The 20,733-nt window shown below is 43.9% G+C and overlaps 1 protein-coding gene across 1 annotated transcript in view; it reads right to left on the bottom strand.

Annotated features, from left to right (window-relative positions):
- The window catches only part of LOC140739621 (serine/threonine-protein kinase 32A-like), a 583,208-nt gene that overhangs the window by 325,959 nt on the left and 236,516 nt on the right, over positions 1–20,733 (bottom strand). Inside the window, exon 6 of the mRNA XM_073068020.1 lies at positions 20,322–20,411. Within this exon, the coding sequence (XP_072924121.1) occupies positions 20,322–20,411 (90 nt within the window). The remainder of the gene's footprint in view (positions 1–20,321; positions 20,412–20,733) is intronic.

The following is a 20,733-nucleotide window of genomic DNA, read 5'->3' as shown; positions in this document are numbered from 1 at the left end:
TCCCGTCACTGATACATTAGTGTAACAGACATTTCTGTCCAATGGCACTGATAAAACACAGTAACAGACACTTCCGTCCCGTCATTGATACATCACAGTAACAGACACTTCTGTCCTGTCATTGATACATCACAGTAACAGAGACTTCTGTCCACTGTCTCTGATACTTCAGTAACATACACTTCTGTCCCCTGTCGCTAATACATCTTAGTAACAGACACTTCTGTCCCGTCAATGATACATCAGTAACAGACAATTCTGTCCCATAACTGATATATCACAGTAATAGACACTTCTGTCCCCTGTCGCTAATACATCAGTAAGACACTTCTGTCCCGTCATTGATACATCACAGTAACAGACACTTCTGTCCAATGTCACTGATGCATCACAGTAACAGACATTTCTGTCCCTTCACTGATACATCACAGTAACAGAAACTTCTGTCCACTGTCACTGATACATCACCGTAACAGACACTTCTGTCACCTGTCACTGATACATCACAGTAACAGACACTTCTGTCGACTGTCACTGATACATCACAGGAACAGACACTTCTGTCCACTGTCACTGATACATCATAGTAACAGACACTTCTGTCCACTGTCACAGATACATCACAGTAACAGACACTTCTGTCCCGTCATTGATACATCACAGTAACAGACACTTCTGTCCCGTCACTGATACATCAGTAACAGACACTTCTGTCCCGTCACTGATTCATCACCGTAACGGACACTTCTATCCCGTCTTTGATACATCACAGTAATAGACACTTCTGTCCCCTGCCACTGATACATCAGTAACAGACACTTCTGTCCCGTCACTGAGACATCACAGTAACAGACACTTCTATCCACTGTCACTGACACATCACAGTAACAGACACTTCTATCCCGTCTCTGACACATCACAGTAACAGACGCTTCTGTACCGTCTCTGACACATCACAGTAACAGACGCTTCTGTCCCGTCTCTGACACATCACAGTAACAGACGCTTCTGTCCCGTCTCTGACACATCACAGTAACAGACGCTTCTGTCCCGTCTCTGATACATCACAGTAACACACACTGCTGTCACCTGTCACTGATACATCATTAACAGACACTTCTGTCCTGTCACTGATACATCACAGTAACTGACACTTCTGTCCACTGTCACTGATACATCAGTAACAGACACTTCTGTCCTGTCACTGATACATCACAGTAACAGACACTTCTATCCCGTCTCTGAAACATCACAGTAACAGACACTTCTGTCCAATGTCACTGATACATCACAGTAACACACACTGCTGTCACCTGTCACTGATACATCATTAACAGACACTTCTGTCCCGTCACTGATACATCACAGTAACTGACACTTCTGTCCACTGTCACTGATACATCACAGTAACAGACACTTCTGTCGACTGTCACTGATACATCACAGTAACAGACACTTCTGTCGACTGTCACTGATACATCACAGTAACAGACACTTCTGTCGACTGTCACTGATACATCACAGTAACAGACACTTCTGTCGACTGTCAATGATACATCACAGTAACAGACACTTCTGTCCCGTCACTGATACATCACAGTAACAGACACTTCTGTCCACTGTCACTGATGCATCACAGTAACAGACACTTCTGTCCACTGTCACTGATACATCACAGTAACAGACACTTCTGTCCACTGTCACTGATACATCACAGTAACAGACACTTCTGTCCACTGTCACTGATACATCAGTAACAGACACTTCTATCCCGTCTCTGAAACATCACAGTTACAGACACTTCTGTCCCGTCACTGATACATCACCGTAACAGACACTTCTATCCCGTCTCTGAAACATCACAGTAACAGACACTTCTGTCCCGTCACTGAAACATCACAGTATCAGAAACTTCTGTACCGTCACTGAAACATCACAGTAACAGACACTTCTGTACCGTCTCTGAAACATCACAGTAACAGACACTTCTGTCAACTGTCACTGATACATCACAGTAACAAACTCTTCTGTCCAGTCTCTGGTACATCACAGTAACAGACACTTCTGTCCAATGGCACTGATACATCACAGTAACAGACGTTTCTGTCCCGTCACTGATACATCACCGTAACAGACACTTCTGTCCCGTCACTGATACATCACAGTAACAGACACTTCTGTTCCCTGTCACTGATACATCACAGTAACAGACACTTCTGTCCAATGGCACTGATACATCACAGTAACAGACGTTTCTGTCCCGTCACTGATACATCACCGTAACAGACACTTCTGTCCAATGGCACTGATACATCACAGTAACAGACGTTTCTGTCCCGTCACTGATACATCACCGTAACAGACACTTCTGTCCCGTCACTGATACATCACCGTAACAGACACTTCTGCCCACTGTCACTGATACATCACAGTAACAGACACTTCTGTCCCGTCACTGATAAATCACAGTAACAGACACTTCTGTCCCGTCACTGATACATCACAGTAACAGCCACTTCTGTCCAATGGCACTGATACATCACAGTAACAGACACTTCTGTTCCGTCACTGATACATCACAGTAACAGACACTTCTGTCCCGTCACTGATACATTAGTGTAACAGACATTTCTGTCCAATGGCACTGATAAAACACAGTAACAGACACTTCCGTCCCGTCATTGATACATCACAGTAACAGACACTTCTGTCCTGTCATTGATACATCACAGTAACAGAGACTTCTGTCCACTGTCTCTGATACTTCAGTAACATACACTTCTGTCCCCTGTCGCTAATACATCTCAGTAACAGACACTTCTGTCCCGTCAATGATACATCAGTAACAGACAATTCTGTCCCATAACTGATATATCACAGTAATAGACACTTCTGTCCCCTGTCGCTAATACATCAGTAAGACACTTCTGTCCCGTCATTGATACATCACAGTAACAGACACTTCTGTCCAATGTCACTGATGCATCACAGTAACAGACATTTCTGTCCCTTCACTGATACATCACAGTAACAGAAACTTCTGTCCACTGTCACTGATACATCACCGTAACAGACACTTCTGTCACCTGTCACTGATACATCACAGTAACAGACACTTCTGTCCACTGTCACTGATACATCACAGTAACAGACACTTCTGTCCACTGTCATTGATACATCACAGTAACAGACACTTCTGTCCCGTCATTGATACACCACAGTAACAGACACTTCTGTCCCGTCTCTGATACATCAGTAACAGACACTTCTGTCCACTGTCACTGATACATCACCGTAACAGACACTTCTGTCCCCTGTCGCTGATACATCACAGTAACAGACACTTCTGTCCCCTGTTGCTGATACATCACAGTAACAGACACTTCTGTTCCCTGTCGCTAATACAGCTCAGTAACAGACACTTCTGTCCCGTCACTGATACATCACAGTAACAGACACTTCTGTCCACTGTCACTGATACATCAGTAACAGACACTTCTATCCCGTCTCTGAAACATCACAGTTACAGACACTTCTGTCCCGTCACTGATACATCACCGTAACAGACACTTCTATCCCGTCTCTGAAACATCACAGTAACAGACACTTCTGTCCCGTCACTGAAACATCACAGTATCAGAAACTTCTGTACCGTCACTGAAACATCACAGTAACAGACACTTCTGTACCGTCTCTGAAACATCACAGTAACAGACACTTCTGTCCACTGTCACTGATACATCACAGTAACAAACTCTTCTGTCCAGTCTCTGGTACATCACAGTAACAGACACTTCTGTCCAATGGCACTGATACATCACAGTAACAGACGTTTCTGTCCCGTCACTGATACATCACCGTAACAGACACTTCTGTCCCGTCACTGATACATCACAGTAACAGACACTTCTGTTCCCTGTCACTGATACATCACAGTAACAGACACTTCTGTCCACTGTCACTGATACATCACAGTAACAGACACTTCTGTCCACTGTCACTGATACATCACAGTAAAAGAAACTTCTGTCCACTGTCACTGATATATCACAGTAACAGACACTTCTGTCCCGTCACTGATACATTAGTGTAACAGACATTTCTGTCCAATTGCACTGATAAAACACAGTAACAGACACTTCTCTTCCGTCACTGATACATCACAGTAACAGACACTTCTGTCCCGTCACTGATACATTAGTGTAACAGACATTTCTGTCCAATGGCACTGATAAAACACAGTAACAGACACTTCTGTCCCGTCATTGATACATCACAGTAACAGACACTTCTGTCCTGTCATTGATACATCACAGTAACAGAGACTTCTGTCCACTGTCTCTGATACTTCAGTAACATACACTTCTGTCCCCTGTCGCTAATACATCTCAGTAACAGACACTTCTGTCCCGTCACTGATACATCAGTAACAGACACTTCTGTCCCATAACTGATATATCACAGTAATAGACACTTCTGTCCCCTGTCGCTAATACATCAGTAAGACACTTCTGTCCCGTCATTGATACATCACAGTAACAGACACTTCTGTCCCGTCACTGATACATCAGTAACAGACACTTCTGTCCACTGTCACTGATACATCACAGTTACAGACACTTCTGTCCCCTGTCACTGATACATCATAGTAACAGACACTTCTGTCCCCTGTCACTGATACATCATAGTAACAGACACTTCTGTACCCTGTCACTAATTCATCACAGTAACACACACTTCTGTCCCGTCACTGATACATCACAGTAACAGACACATCTGTCCACTGTCATTGATACATCACAGTAACAGACCCTTCTGTCCCCTGTCACTAATACATCACAGTAACAGACACTTCTGTCCCGTCACTGATTCATTACCGTAACCGTCACTTCTATCCCGTCTCTGAAACATCACAGTAATAGACACTTCTGTCCCATGTCACTTAAACAACACAGTAACAGACATTTCTGTCCACTGTCACTGATACATCACAGTAACAGACACTACTGTCCCCTGTCGCTAATACATCACATTAACAGACACTTCTGGCCCGTCATTGATACATCACAGTAACAGACACTTCTGTCCACTGTCACTGACACATCACCGTAACAGACACTTCTGTCCCGTCACTGATACATCACAGTAACAGACACTTCTGTCCACTGTCACTGATACATCACAGTAACAGACACTTCTGTCCCGTCGCTAATACATCACAGTAACAGACACTTCTGTCCCGTCACTGATACATCACAGTAACAGAAACTTCTGTCCACTGTCACTGATACATCACAGTAACAGACACTTCTGTCCCTTCATTGATACATCACAGTAACAGACACTTCTGTCCCGTCTCTGATACATCAGTAACAGACACTTCTGTCCACTGTCACTGATACATCACCGTAACAGACACTTCTGTCCAATGTCACTGATACATCACAGTAACGGACACTTCTGTTCCGTCACTGATACATCACAGTAACGGACACTTCTGTTCCGTCACTGATACGTCACAGTAACGGACACTGCTGTCCATTGTCTCTGATACATCAGTAACAGACACTTCTGTCCACTGTCACTGATACATCAGTAACAGACACTTCTGTCCACTGTCACCGATACATCACAGTAACAGACACATCTGTCCACTGTCACTGATACATCACAGTAACAGACACTTCTGTCCCTTCATTGATACATCACAGTAACAGACACTTCTGTCCCGTCGCTAATACATCACAGTAACAGACACTTCTGTCCACTGTCACTGATACATCACAGTAACAGACAATTCTGTCCCCTGTCGCTAATATATCAGTAAGACACTTCTGTCCACTGTCACTGATACATCACCGTAACAGACACTTCTGTCCCGTCACTGATACATCACAGTAACAGACACTTCTGTCCACTGTCACTGATACATCACAGTAATAGACAATTCTGTCCACTGTCACTGATTCATCACAGTAACAGACACTTCTGTCCACTGTCACTGATACATCACAGTAACAGACACTTCTGTCCACTGTCACTGATACATCACAGTAAAAGAAACCTCTGTCCACTGTCACTGATACATCACAGTAACAGACACTTCTGTCCACTGTCACTGATACATCACTGTAACAGACACTTCTGTCCACTGTCACTGATATATCACAGTAACAGACAGTTCTGTCCCGTCATTGATACATCACAGTAACAGACACTTCTGTCCCGTCACTGATACATCAGTAACAGACACTTCTGTCCCGTCACTGATTCATCACCGTAACGGACACTTCTATCCCGTCTTTGATACATCACAGTAATAGACACTTCTGTCCCCTGCCAGTGATACATCAGTAACAGACACTTCTGTCCCGTCACTGAGACATCACAGTAACAGACACTTCTATCCACTGTCACTGACACATCACAGTAACAGACACTTCTATCCCGTCTCTGACACATCACAGTAACAGACGCTTCTGTCCCGTCTCTGACACATCACAGTAACAGACGCTTCTGTCCCGTCTCTGATACATCACAGTAACACACACTGCTGTCACCTGTCACTGATACATCATTAACAGACACTTCTGTCCCGTCACTGATACATCACAGTAACTGACACTTCTGTCCACTGTCACTGATACATCAGTAACAGACACTTCTGTCCTGTCACTGATACATCACAGTAACAGACACTTCTATCCCGTCTCTGAAACATCACAGTAACAGACACTTCTGTCCAATGTCACTGATACATCACAGTAACACACACTGCTGTCACCTGTCACTGATACATCATTAACAGACACTTCTGTTCCGTCACTGATACATCACAGTAACTGACACTTCTGTCCACTGTCACTGATACATCACAGTAACAGACACTTCTGTCGACTGTCACTGATACATCACAGTAACAGACACTTCTGTCGACTGTCACTGATACATCACAGTAACAGACACTTCTGTCGACTGTCAATGATACATCACAGTAACAGACACTTCTGTCCCGTCACTGATACATCACAGTAACAGACACTTCTGTCCACTGTCACTGATGCATCACAGTAACAGACACTTCTGTCCACTGTCACTGATACATCACAGTAACAGACACTTCTGTCCACTGTCACTGATACATCAGTAACAGACACTTCTATCCCGTCTCTGAAACATCACAGTTACAGACACTTCTGTCCCGTCACTGATACATCACCGTAACAGACACTTCTGTACCGTCTCTGAAACATCACAGTAACAGACACTTCTGTCCACTGTCACTGATACATCACAGTAACAAACTCTTCTGTCCAGTCTCTGGTACATCACAGTAACAGACACTTCTGTCCAATGGCACTGATACATCACAGTAACAGACGTTTCTGTCCCGTCACTGATACATCACCGTAACAGACACTTCTGTCCCGTCACTGATACATCACAGTAACAGACACTTCTGTTCCCTGTCACTGATACATCACAGTAACAGACGTTTCTGTCCCGTCACTGATACATCACCGTAACAGACACTTCTGTCCAATGGCACTGATACATCACAGTAACAGACGTTTCTGTCCCGTCACTGATACATCAACGTAACAGACACTTCTGTCCCGTCACTGATACATCACCGTAACAGACACTTCTGCCCACTGTCACTGATACATCACAGTAACAGACACTTCTGTCCCGTCGCTGATAAATCACAGTAACAGACACTTCTGTCCCGTCACTGATACATCACAGTAACAGCCACTTCTGTCCAATGGCACTGATACATCACAGTAACAGACACTTCTGTTCCGTCACTGATACATCACAGTAACAGACACTTCTGTCCCGTCACTGATACATTAGTGTAACAGACATTTCTGTCCAATGGCACTGATAAAACACAGTAACAGACACTTCCGTCCCGTCATTGATACATCACAGTAACAGACACTTCTGTCCTGTCATTGATACATCACAGTAACAGAGACTTCTGTCCACTGTCTCTGATACTTCAGTAACATACACTTCTGTCCCCTGTCACTAATACATCTCAGTAACAGACACTTCTGTCCCGTCAATGATACATCAGTAACAGACACTTCTGTCCCATAACTGATATATCACAGTAATAGACACTTCTGTCCCCTGTCGCTAATACATCAGTAAGACACTTCTGTCCCGTCATTGATACATCACAGTAACAGACACTTCTGTCCAATGTCACTGATGCATCACAGTAACAGACATTTCTGTCCCTTCACTGATACATCACAGTAACAGAAACTTCTGTCCACTGTCACTGATACATCACCGTAACAGACACTTCTGTCACCTGTCACTGATACATCACAGTAACAGACACTTCTGTCCACTGTCACTGATACATCACAGTAACAGACACTTCTGTCCACTGTCACTGATACATCACAGTAACAGACACTTCTGTCCACTGTCACTGATACATCACAGTAACAGACACTTCTGTCCTCTGTCACTGATACATCACAGTAACAGACACTTCTGTCCCGTCATTGATACACCACAGTAACAGACACTTCTGTCCCGTCTCTGATACATCAGTAACAGACACTTCTGTCCACTGTCACTGATACATCACCGTAACAGACACTTCTGTCCCCTGTCGCTGATACATCACAGTAACAGACACTTCTGTCCCCTGTCGCTGATACATCACAGTAACAGACACTTCTGTTCCCTGTCGCTAATACAGCTCAGTAACAGACACTTCTGTCCCGTCACTGATACATCACAGTAACAGACACTTCTGTCCACTGTCACTGATACATCAGTAACAGACACTTCTATCCCGTCTCTGAAACATCACAGTTACAGACACTTCTGTCCCGTCACTGATACATCACCGTAACAGACACTTCTATCCCGTCTCTGAAACATCACAGTAACAGACACTTCTGTCCCGTCACTGAAACATCACAGTATCAGAAACTTCTGTACCGTCACTGAAACATCACAGTAACAGACACTTCTGTACCGTCTCTGAAACATCACAGTAACAGACACTTCTGTCCACTGTCACTGATACATCACAGTAACAAACTCTTCTGTCCAGTCTCTGGTACATCACAGTAACAGACACTTCTGTCCAATGGCACTGATACATCACAGTAACAGACGTTTCTGTCCCGTCACTGATACATCACCGTAACAGACACTTCTGTCCCGTCACTGATACATCACAGTAACAGACACTTCTGTTCCCTGTCACTGATACATCACCGTAACAGACACTTCTGTCCCGTCACTGATACATCACCGTAACAGACACTTCTGCCCACTGTCACTGATACATCACAGTAACAGACACTTCTGTCCACTGTCACTGATACATCACAGTAACAGACACTTCTGTCCCGTCATTGATACACCACAGTAACAGACACTTCTGTCCCGTCTCTGATACATCAGTAACAGACACTTCTGTCCACTGTCACTGATACATCACCGTAACAGACACTTCTGTCCCCTGTCGCTGATACATCACAGTAACAGACACTTCTGTCCCCTGTCGCTGATACATCACAGTAACAGACACTTCTGTCCCGTCACTGATACATCACCGTAACAGACACTTCTGTCCCGTCACTGATACATCACAGTAACAGACACTTCTGTCCACTGTCACTGATACATCACAGTAAAAGAAACTTCTGTCCACTGTCACTGATATATCACAGTAACAGACACTTCTGTCCCGTCACTGATACATTAGTGTAACAGACATTTCTGTCCAATTGCACTGATAAAACACAGTAACAGACACTTCTCTTCCGTCACTGATACATCACAGTAACAGACACTTCTGTCCCGTCACTGATACATTAGTGTAACAGACATTTCTGTCCAATGGCACTGATAAAACACAGTAACAGACACTTCTGTCCCGTCATTGATACATCACAGTAACAGACACTTCTGTCCTGTCATTGATACATCACAGTAACAGAGACTTCTGTCCACTGTCTCTGATACTTCAGTAACATACACTTCTGTCCCCTGTCGCTAATACATCTCAGTAACAGACACTTCTGTCCCGTCACTGATACATCAGTAACAGACACTTCTGTCCCATAACTGATATATCACAGTAATAGACACTTCTGTCCCCTGTCGCTAATACATCAGTAAGACACTTCTGTCCCGTCATTGATACATCACAGTAACAGACACTTCTGTCCCGTCACTGATACATCAGTAACAGACACTTCTGTCCACTGTCACTGATACATCACAGTTACAGACACTTCTGTCCCCTGTCACTGATACATCATAGTAACAGACACTTCTGTCCCCTGTCACTGATACATCATAGTAACAGACACTTCTGTACCCTGTCACTAATTCATCACAGTAACACACACTTCTGTCCCGTCACTGATACATCACAGTAACAGACACATCTGTCCACTGTCATTGATACATCACAGTAACAGACCCTTCTGTCCCCTGTCACTAATACATCACAGTAACAGACACTTCTGTCCCGTCACTGATTCATTACCGTAACCGTCACTTCTATCCCGTCTCTGAAACATCACAGTAATAGACACTTCTGTCCCATGTCACTTAAACAACACAGTAACAGACATTTCTGTCCACTGTCACTGATACATCACAGTAACAGACACTACTGTCCCCTGTCGCTAATACATCACATTAACAGACACTTCTGGCCCGTCATTGATACATCACAGTAACAGACACTTCTGTCCACTGTCACTGACACATCACCGTAACAGACACTTCTGTCCCGTCACTGATACATCACAGTAACAGACACTTCTGTCCACTGTCACTGATACATCACAGTAACAGACACTTCTGTCCCCTGTCGCTAATACATCACAGTAACAGACACTTCTGTCCCGTCACTGATACATCACAGTAACAGAAACTTCTGTCCACTGTCACTGATACATCACAGTAACAGACACTTCTGTCCCTTCATTGATACATCACAGTAACAGACACTTCTGTCCCGTCTCTGATACATCAGTAACAGACACTTCTGTCCACTGTCACTGATACATCACCGTAACAGACACTTCTGTCCAATGTCACTGATACATCACAGTAACGGACACTTCTGTTCCGTCACTGATTCTTCACAGTAACGGACACTTCTGTTCCGTCACTGATACGTCACAGTAACGGACACTGCTGTCCATTGTCTCTGATACATCAGTAACAGACACTTCTGTCCACTGTCACTGATACATCAGTAACAGACACTTCTGTCCACTGTCACCGATACATCACAGTAACAGACACATCTGTCCACTGTCACTGATACATCACAGTAACAGACACTTCTGTCCCTTCATTGATACATCACAGTAACAGACACTTCTGTCCCGTCGCTAATACATCACAGTAACAGACACTTCTGTCCACTGTCACTGATACATCACAGTAACAGACACTTCTGTCCCCTGTCGCTAATATATCAGTAAGACACTTCTGTCCACTGTCACTGATACATCACCGTAACAGACACTTCTGTCCCGTCACTGATACATCACAGTAACAGACACTTCTGTCCACTGTCACTGATACATCACAGTAATAGACAATTCTGTCCACTGTCACTGATTCATCACAGTAACAGACACTTCTGTCCACTGTCACTGATACATCACAGTAACAGACACTTCTGTCCACTGTCACTGATACATCACAGTAAAAGAAACCTCTGTCCACTGTCACTGATACATCACAGTAACAGACACTTCTGTCCACTGTCACTGATACATCACTGTAACAGACACTTCTGTCCACTGTCACTGATATATCACAGTAACAGACACTTCTGTCCCGTCATTGATACATCACAGTAACAGACACTTCTGTCCCGTCACTGATACATCAGTAACAGACACTTCTGTCCCGTCACTGATTCATCACCGTAACGGACACTTCTATCCCGTCTTTGATACATCACAGTAATAGACACTTCTGTCCCCTGCCAGTGATACATCAGTAACAGACACTTCTGTCCCGTCACTGAGACATCACAGTAACAGACACTTCTATCCACTGTCACTGACACATCACAGTAACAGACACTTCTATCCCGTCTCTGACACATCACAGTAACAGACGCTTCTGTCCCGTCTCTGACACATCACAGTAACAGACGCTTCTGTCCCGTCTCTGATACATCACAGTAACACACACTGCTGTCACCTGTCACTGATACATCATTAACAGACACTTCTGTCCCGTCACTGATACATCACAGTAACTGACACTTCTGTCCACTGTCACTGATACATCAGTAACAGACACTTCTGTCCTGTCACTGATACATCACAGTAACAGACACTTCTATCCCGTCTCTGAAACATCACAGTAACAGACACTTCTGTCCAATGTCACTGATACATCACAGTAACACACACTGCTGTCACCTGTCACTGATACATCATTAACAGACACTTCTGTTCCGTCACTGATACATCACAGTAACTGACACTTCTGTCCACTGTCACTGATACATCACAGTAACAGACACTTCTGTCGACTGTCACTGATACATCACAGTAACAGACACTTCTGTCGACTGTCACTGATACATCACAGTAACAGACACTTCTGTCGACTGTCAATGATACATCACAGTAACAGACACTTCTGTCCCGTCACTGATACATCACAGTAACAGACACTTCTGTCCACTGTCACTGATGCATCACAGTAACAGACACTTCTGTCCACTGTCACTGATACATCACAGTAACAGACACTTCTGTCCACTGTCACTGATACATCAGTAACAGACACTTCTATCCCGTCTCTGAAACATCACAGTTACAGACACTTCTGTCCCGTCACTGATACATCACCGTAACAGACACTTCTGTACCGTCTCTGAAACATCACAGTAACAGACACTTCTGTCCACTGTCACTGATACATCACAGTAACAAACTCTTCTGTCCAGTCTCTGGTACATCACAGTAACAGACACTTCTGTCCAATGGCACTGATACATCACAGTAACAGACGTTTCTGTCCCGTCACTGATACATCACCGTAACAGACACTTCTGTCCCGTCACTGATACATCACAGTAACAGACACTTCTGTTCCCTGTCACTGATACATCACAGTAACAGACGTTTCTGTCCCGTCACTGATACATCACCGTAACAGACACTTCTGTCCAATGGCACTGATACATCACAGTAACAGACGTTTCTGTCCCGTCACTGATACATCAACGTAACAGACACTTCTGTCCCGTCACTGATACATCACCGTAACAGACACTTCTGCCCACTGTCACTGATACATCACAGTAACAGACACTTCTGTCCCGTCACTGATAAATCACAGTAACAGACACTTCTGTCCCGTCACTGATACATCACAGTAACAGCCACTTCTGTCGAATGGCACTGATACATCACAGTAACAGACACTTCTGTTCCGTCACTGATACATCACAGTAACAGACACTTCTGTCCCGTCACTGATACATTAGTGTAACAGACATTTCTGTCCAATGGCACTGATAAAACACAGTAACAGACACTTCCGTCCCGTCATTGATACATCACAGTAACAGACACTTCTGTCCTGTCATTGATACATCACAGTAACAGAGACTTCTGTCCACTGTCTCTGATACTTCAGTAACATACACTTCTGTCCCCTGTCACTAATACATCTCAGTAACAGACACTTCTGTCCCGTCAATGATACATCAGTAACAGACACTTCTGTCCCATAACTGATATATCACAGTAATAGACACTTCTGTCCCCTGTCGCTAATACATCAGTAAGACACTTCTGTCCCGTCATTGATACATCACAGTAACAGACACTTCTGTCCAATGTCACTGATGCATCACAGTAACAGACATTTCTGTCCCTTCACTGATACATCACAGTAACAGAAACTTCTGTCCACTGTCACTGATACATCACCGTAACAGACACTTCTGTCACCTGTCACTGATACATCACAGTAACAGACACTTCTGTCCACTGTCACTGATACATCACAGTAACAGACACTTCTGTCCACTGTCACTGATACATCACAGTAACAGACACTTCTGTCCACTGTCACTGATACATCACAGTAACAGACACTTCTGTCCTCTGTCACTGATACATCACAGTAACAGACACTTCTGTCCCGTCATTGATACACCACAGTAACAGACACTTCTGTCCCGTCTCTGATACATCAGTAACAGACACTTCTGTCCACTGTCACTGATACATCACCGTAACAGACACTTCTGTCCCCTGTCGCTGATACATCACAGTAACAGACACTTCTGTCCCCTGTCGCTGATACATCACAGTAACAGACACTTCTGTTCCCTGTCGCTAATACAGCTCAGTAACAGACACTTCTGTCCCGTCACTGATACATCACAGTAACAGACACTTCTGTCCACTGTCACTGATACATCAGTAACAGACACTTCTATCCCGTCTCTGAAACATCACAGTTACAGACACTTCTGTCCCGTCACTGATACATCACCGTAACAGACACTTCTATCCCGTCTCTGAAACATCACAGTAACAGACACTTCTGTCCCGTCACTGAAACATCACAGTATCAGAAACTTCTGTACCGTCACTGAAACATCACAGTAACAGACACTTCTGTACCGTCTCTGAAACATCACAGTAACAGACACTTCTGTCCACTGTCACTGATACATCACAGTAACAAACTCTTCTGTCCAGTCTCTGGTACATCACAGTAACAGACACTTCTGTCCAATGGCACTGATACATCACAGTAACAGACGTTTCTGTCCCGTCACTGATACATCACCGTAACAGACACTTCTGTCCCGTCACTGATACATCACAGTAACAGACACTTCTGTTCCCTGTCACTGATACATCACCGTAACAGACACTTCTGTCCCGTCACTGATACATCACCGTAACAGACACTTCTGCCCACTGTCACTGATACATCACAGTAACAGACACTTCTGTCCACTGTCACTGATACATCACAGTAACAGACACTTCTGTCCCGTCATTGATACACCACAGTAACAGACACTTCTGTCCCGTCTCTGATACATCAGTAACAGACACTTCTGTCCACTGTCACTGATACATCACCGTAACAGACACTTCTGTCCCCTGTCGCTGATACATCACAGTAACAGACACTTCTGTCCCCTGTCGCTGATACATCACAGTAACAGACACTTCTGTCCCGTCACTGATACATCACCGTAACAGACACTTCTGTCCCGTCACTGATACATCACAGTAACAGACACTTCTGTTCCCTGTCACTGATACATCACAGTAACAGACACTTCTGTCCACTGTCACTGATACATCACAGTAACAGACACTTCTGTCCACTGTCACTGATACATCACAGTAAAAGAAACTTCTGTCCACTGTCACTGATACATCACAGTAACAGACACTTCTGTCCCGTCACTGATTCATCACAGTAACAGACACTTCTGTCCACTGTCACTGATACATCACAGTAACAGACACTTCTGTCCACTGTCACTGATACATCACAGTAAAAGAAACTTCTGTCCACTGTCACAGATATATCACAGTAACAGACACTTCTGTCCCGTCACTGATACATTAGTGTAACAGACATTTCTGTCCAATTGCACTGATAAAACACAGTAACAGACACTTCTCTTCCGTCACTGATACATCACAGTAACAGACACTTCTGTCCCGTCACTGATACATTAGTGTAACAGACATTTCTGTCCAATGGCACTGATAAAACACAGTAACAGACACTTCTGTCCCGTCATTGATACATCACAGTAACAGACACTTCTGTCCTGTCATTGATACATCACAGTAACAGAGACTTCTGTCCACTGTCTCTGATACTTCAGTAACATACACTTCTGTCCCCTGTCGCTAATACATCTCAGTAACAGACACTTCTGTCCCATAACTGATATATCACAGCAATAGACACATCTGTCCCCTGTCGCTAATACATCAGTAAGACACTTCTGTCCCGTCATTGATACATCACAGTAACAGACACTTCTGTCCGGTCTCTGATACATCAGTAATAGACACTTCTGTCCACTGTCACTGATACATCACAGTTACAGACACTTCTGTCCCCTGTCACTGATACATCATAGTAACAGACACTTCTGTACCCTGTCACTAATTCATCACAGTAACACACACTTCTGTCCCGTCACTGATACATCACAGTAACAGACACATCTGTCCACTGTCATTGATACATCACAGTAACAGACCCTTCTGTCCCCTGTCACTAATACATCACAGTAACAGACACTTCTGTCCACTGACACTGATACATCACAGTAACAGACACTTCTGTCCACTGTCACTGATACATCACAGTAAAAGACATTTCTGTCCCCTGTCATTGATACATCACAGTAACAGACACTTCTGTCCCCTGTCACTGATACATCAGTAGCAGACACTTCTGTCCCGTCACTGATTCATTACCGTAACCGTCACTTCTATCCCGTCTCTGAAACATCACAGTAATAGACACTTCTGTCCCATGTCACTTAAACAACACAGTAACAGACATTTCTGTCCACTGTCACTGATACATCACAGTAACAGACACTACTGTCCCCTGTCGCTAATACATCACATTAACAGACACTTCTGGCCCGTCATTGATACATCACAGTAACAGACACTTCTGTCCACTGTCACTGACACATCACAGTAACAGACACTTCTGTCCCGTCACTGATGCATCACAGTAACAGACACTTCTGTCCACTGTCACTGATTCATCACAGTAACAGACACTTCTGTCCCGTCACTGATACATCACAGTAACAGAAACTTCTGTCCACTGTCACTGATACATCACAGTAACAGACACTTCTGTCCACTGTCACTGATACATCAGTAACAGACACTTCTGTCCTGTCACTGATACATCACAGTAACAGACACTTCTGTCCCTTCATTGATACATCACAGTAACAGACACTTCTGACCACTGTCACTGATACATCACAGTAACAGACACTTCTGTCCACTGTCACTGATACATCAGTAACAGACACTTCTGTCCTGTCACTGATACATCACAGTAACAGACACTTCTGTCCCTTCATTGATACATCACAGTAACAGACACTTCTGTCCCCTGTCGCTAATACATCACAGTAACAGACACTTCTGTCCCGTCACTGATACATCACAGTAACAGAAACTTCTGTCCTCTGTCACTGATACATCACAGTAACAGACACTTCTGTCCCTTCATTGATACATCACAGTAACAGACACTTCTGTCCCGTCTCTGATACATCAGTAACAGACACTTCTGTCCACTGTCACTGATACATCACAGTAACAGACACTTCTGTCCAATGTCACTGATACATCACAGTAACGGACACTTCTGTTCCGTCACTGATACATCACAGTAACGGACACTTCTGTTCCGTCACTGATACGTCACAGTAACGGACACTGCTGTCCATTGTCTCTGATACATCAGTAACAGTCACTTCTGTCCACTGTCACTGATACATCAGTAACAGACACTTCTGTCCACTGTCACTGATACATCAGTAACAGACACTTCTGTCCACTGTCACCGATACATCACAGTAACAGACACATCTGTCCACTGTCACTGATACATCACAGTAGCAGACACTTCTGTCCCTTCATTGATACATCACAGTAACAGACACTTCTGTCCCCTGTCGCTAATACATCACAGTAACAGACACTTCTGTCCACTGTCACTGATACATCACAGTAACAGACACTTCTGTCCCCTGTCGCTAATATATCAGTAAGACACATCTGTCCACTGTCACTGATACATCACCGTAACAGACACTTCTGTCCCGTCACTGATACATCACAGTAACAGACACTTCTGTCCACTGTCACTGATACATCACAGTAACAGACACTTCTGTCCCGTCACTGATACATCACAGTAACAGACACTTCTGTCCACTGTCACTGATACATCACAGTAATAGACAATTCTGTCCACTGTCACTGATTCATCACAGTAACAGACACTTCTGTCCACTGTCACTGATACATCACAGTAACAGACACTTCTGTCCACTGTCACTGATACATCACAGTAAAAGAAACTTCTGTCCACTGTCACTGATACATCACAGTAACAGACACTTCTGTCCACTGTCACTGATACATCACTGTAACAGACACTTCTGTCCACTGTCACTGATATATCACAGTAACAGACACTTCTGTCCCGTCACTGATACATCACAGTAACAGACACTTCTGTCCCGTCACTGATTCATCACCGTAACGGACACTTCTATCCCGTCTTTGATACATCACAGTAATAGACACTTCTGTCCCCTGCCACTGATACATCAGTAACAGACACTTCTGTCCCGTCACTGAGACATCGCAGTAACAGACACTTCTATCCACTGTCACTGACACATCACAGTAACAGACACTTCTATCCCGTCTCTGACACATCACAGTAACAGACACTTCTGTACCGTCTCTGACACACACAGTAACAGACGCTTCTGTCCCGTCTCTGACACATCACAGTAACAGACGCTTCTGTCCCGTCTCTGATACATCACAGTAATAGACACTTCTGTCCAATGTCACTGATACATCAGTAACAGACACTCCTGTCCCGTCACTGATACATCACTGTAACAGACACATCTGTCCACTGTCACTGATACATCACAGTAACAGACACTTCTGTCCCTTCATTGATAGATCACAGTAACAGACACTTCTGTCCCCTGTCGCTAATACATCACAGTAACAGACACTTCTGTCCACTGTCACTGATACATCACAGTAACAGACACTTCTGTCCCCTGTCGCTAATATATCAGTAAGACACTTCTGTCCACTGTCACTGATACATCACAGTAACAGACACTTCTGTCCCCTGTCGCTAATGTATCAGTAAGACACTTCTGTCCACTGTCACTGATACATCACCGTAACAGACACTTCTGTCCCGTCAGTGATACATCAGTAACAGACACTTCTGTCCCGTCACTGATTCATCACCGTAACAGACACTTCTATCCCGTCTTTGATACATCACAGTAATAGACACTTCTGTCCCGTCACTGAGACATCACAGTAACAGACACTTCTGTCCCGTCTCTGATACATCAGTAACAGACTCTTCTGACCACTGTCACTGATACATCACAGTAAGAGACACTTCTGTCCCCTGTCGCTGATACATCGCAGTAACAGACACTTCTGTCCCCTGTCACTGATACATCACAGTAACAGACACTTCTATCCACTGTCACTGATACATCACAGTAACAGACACTTCTATCCCGTCTCTGACACATCACAGTAACAGACGCTTCTGTCCCGTCTCTGACACATCACAGTAACAGACGCTTCTGTCCCGTCTCTGATACATCACAGTAACAGACACTTCTGTCCAATGTCACTGATACATCAGTAACAGACACTGCTGTCACCTGTCACTGGTACATCACAGTAACAGCCACTCCTGTCCCGTCACTGATACATCACTGTAACAGACACTTCTGTCCAATGTCGCTAATACATCACAGTAACAGACACTTCTTTCCCGTTTCTGATACATCACTGTAACAGACACTTCTGTCCCATCTCTGATACATCACAGTAACAGACACTTCTGTCCCGTCACTGATACATCAGTAACTGACACTTCTCTCACGTCACTGATACATCAGTAACAGACACTTCTGTCCCGTCAGTGATTCATCAGTAACAGACACTTCTGTCCAATGTCACTGAATCATCACAGTAACAGACACTTCTGTCCAATGTCACTGATACATCACAGTAACAGACACTTCTGTCCCGTCTCTGATACATCAGTAACAGACACTTCTGTCCAATGTAACTGATACATCACAGTAACAGACACTTCTGTCCACTGTCACTGATACATCACAGTAACAGACACTTCTGTCCACTGTCACTGATACATCACAGTGAACAGACACTTCTTTCCAACATCACTTATCAATCACAGTAACAGAGACTTCCATCCTTGGCTTTCCGATTCAACTCATGTGACCAATTCACCTAGTAGGCCATATTTTTTTGCATGTGTGAGATAATAAATGCACCCAGTGGAGCATCATGGGGTTGAGGTGAAAATTTTTTACTAGAAATATGATAAACAGTATATTATCCATTGGTTTGCATTGTGTGTTACTGAACGAACTTCAAATTTCAATTTCTTTTAAATTATCTCAGTCAATGGAGCAGCACATACGTGATATTTCCCACACTTACCCATGTATGGCTTCGTGCCTGCAATCGAGGTGATTTCTTTCTCCTCCTTCACTATTGCTGCAATGTTGAAGTCTGTGACGTGCACATGCCCTGAAAAGTTTCAGATAAAATATAGATGTTCAACACAGTCAAATTGTATTTATGAAAGCTGATCTCTGGTAGGAATTACATGGACTCACGGTAATCAGGCCACACTCCTCACTCTATCTGTTAAGTAGTAATTTGTAATTACTGGAAATCTTAAACTGAGGCACAAGGAATTTCATAAGCACTTAGAGAGACACAAGAGACTGCAGATTCTGGAATCTGGAGCAACAAACAATCTCCTGAGTAAGACAAGTTGAGCAGCATTTGTGGTGGGGGTTTGTGAGGGTGGGAAGGAATTGATGACATTTGAAGTCAAAACCTGTAT

This window comes from Hemitrygon akajei, chromosome 15 (assembly GCF_048418815.1).
Source record: "Hemitrygon akajei chromosome 15, sHemAka1.3, whole genome shotgun sequence".
NCBI lineage: Eukaryota > Metazoa > Chordata > Chondrichthyes > Myliobatiformes > Dasyatidae > Hemitrygon > Hemitrygon akajei.
Note: the sequence above shows the minus strand (reverse complement) of the source record. Positions and strands in the feature narration are given on the sequence as shown.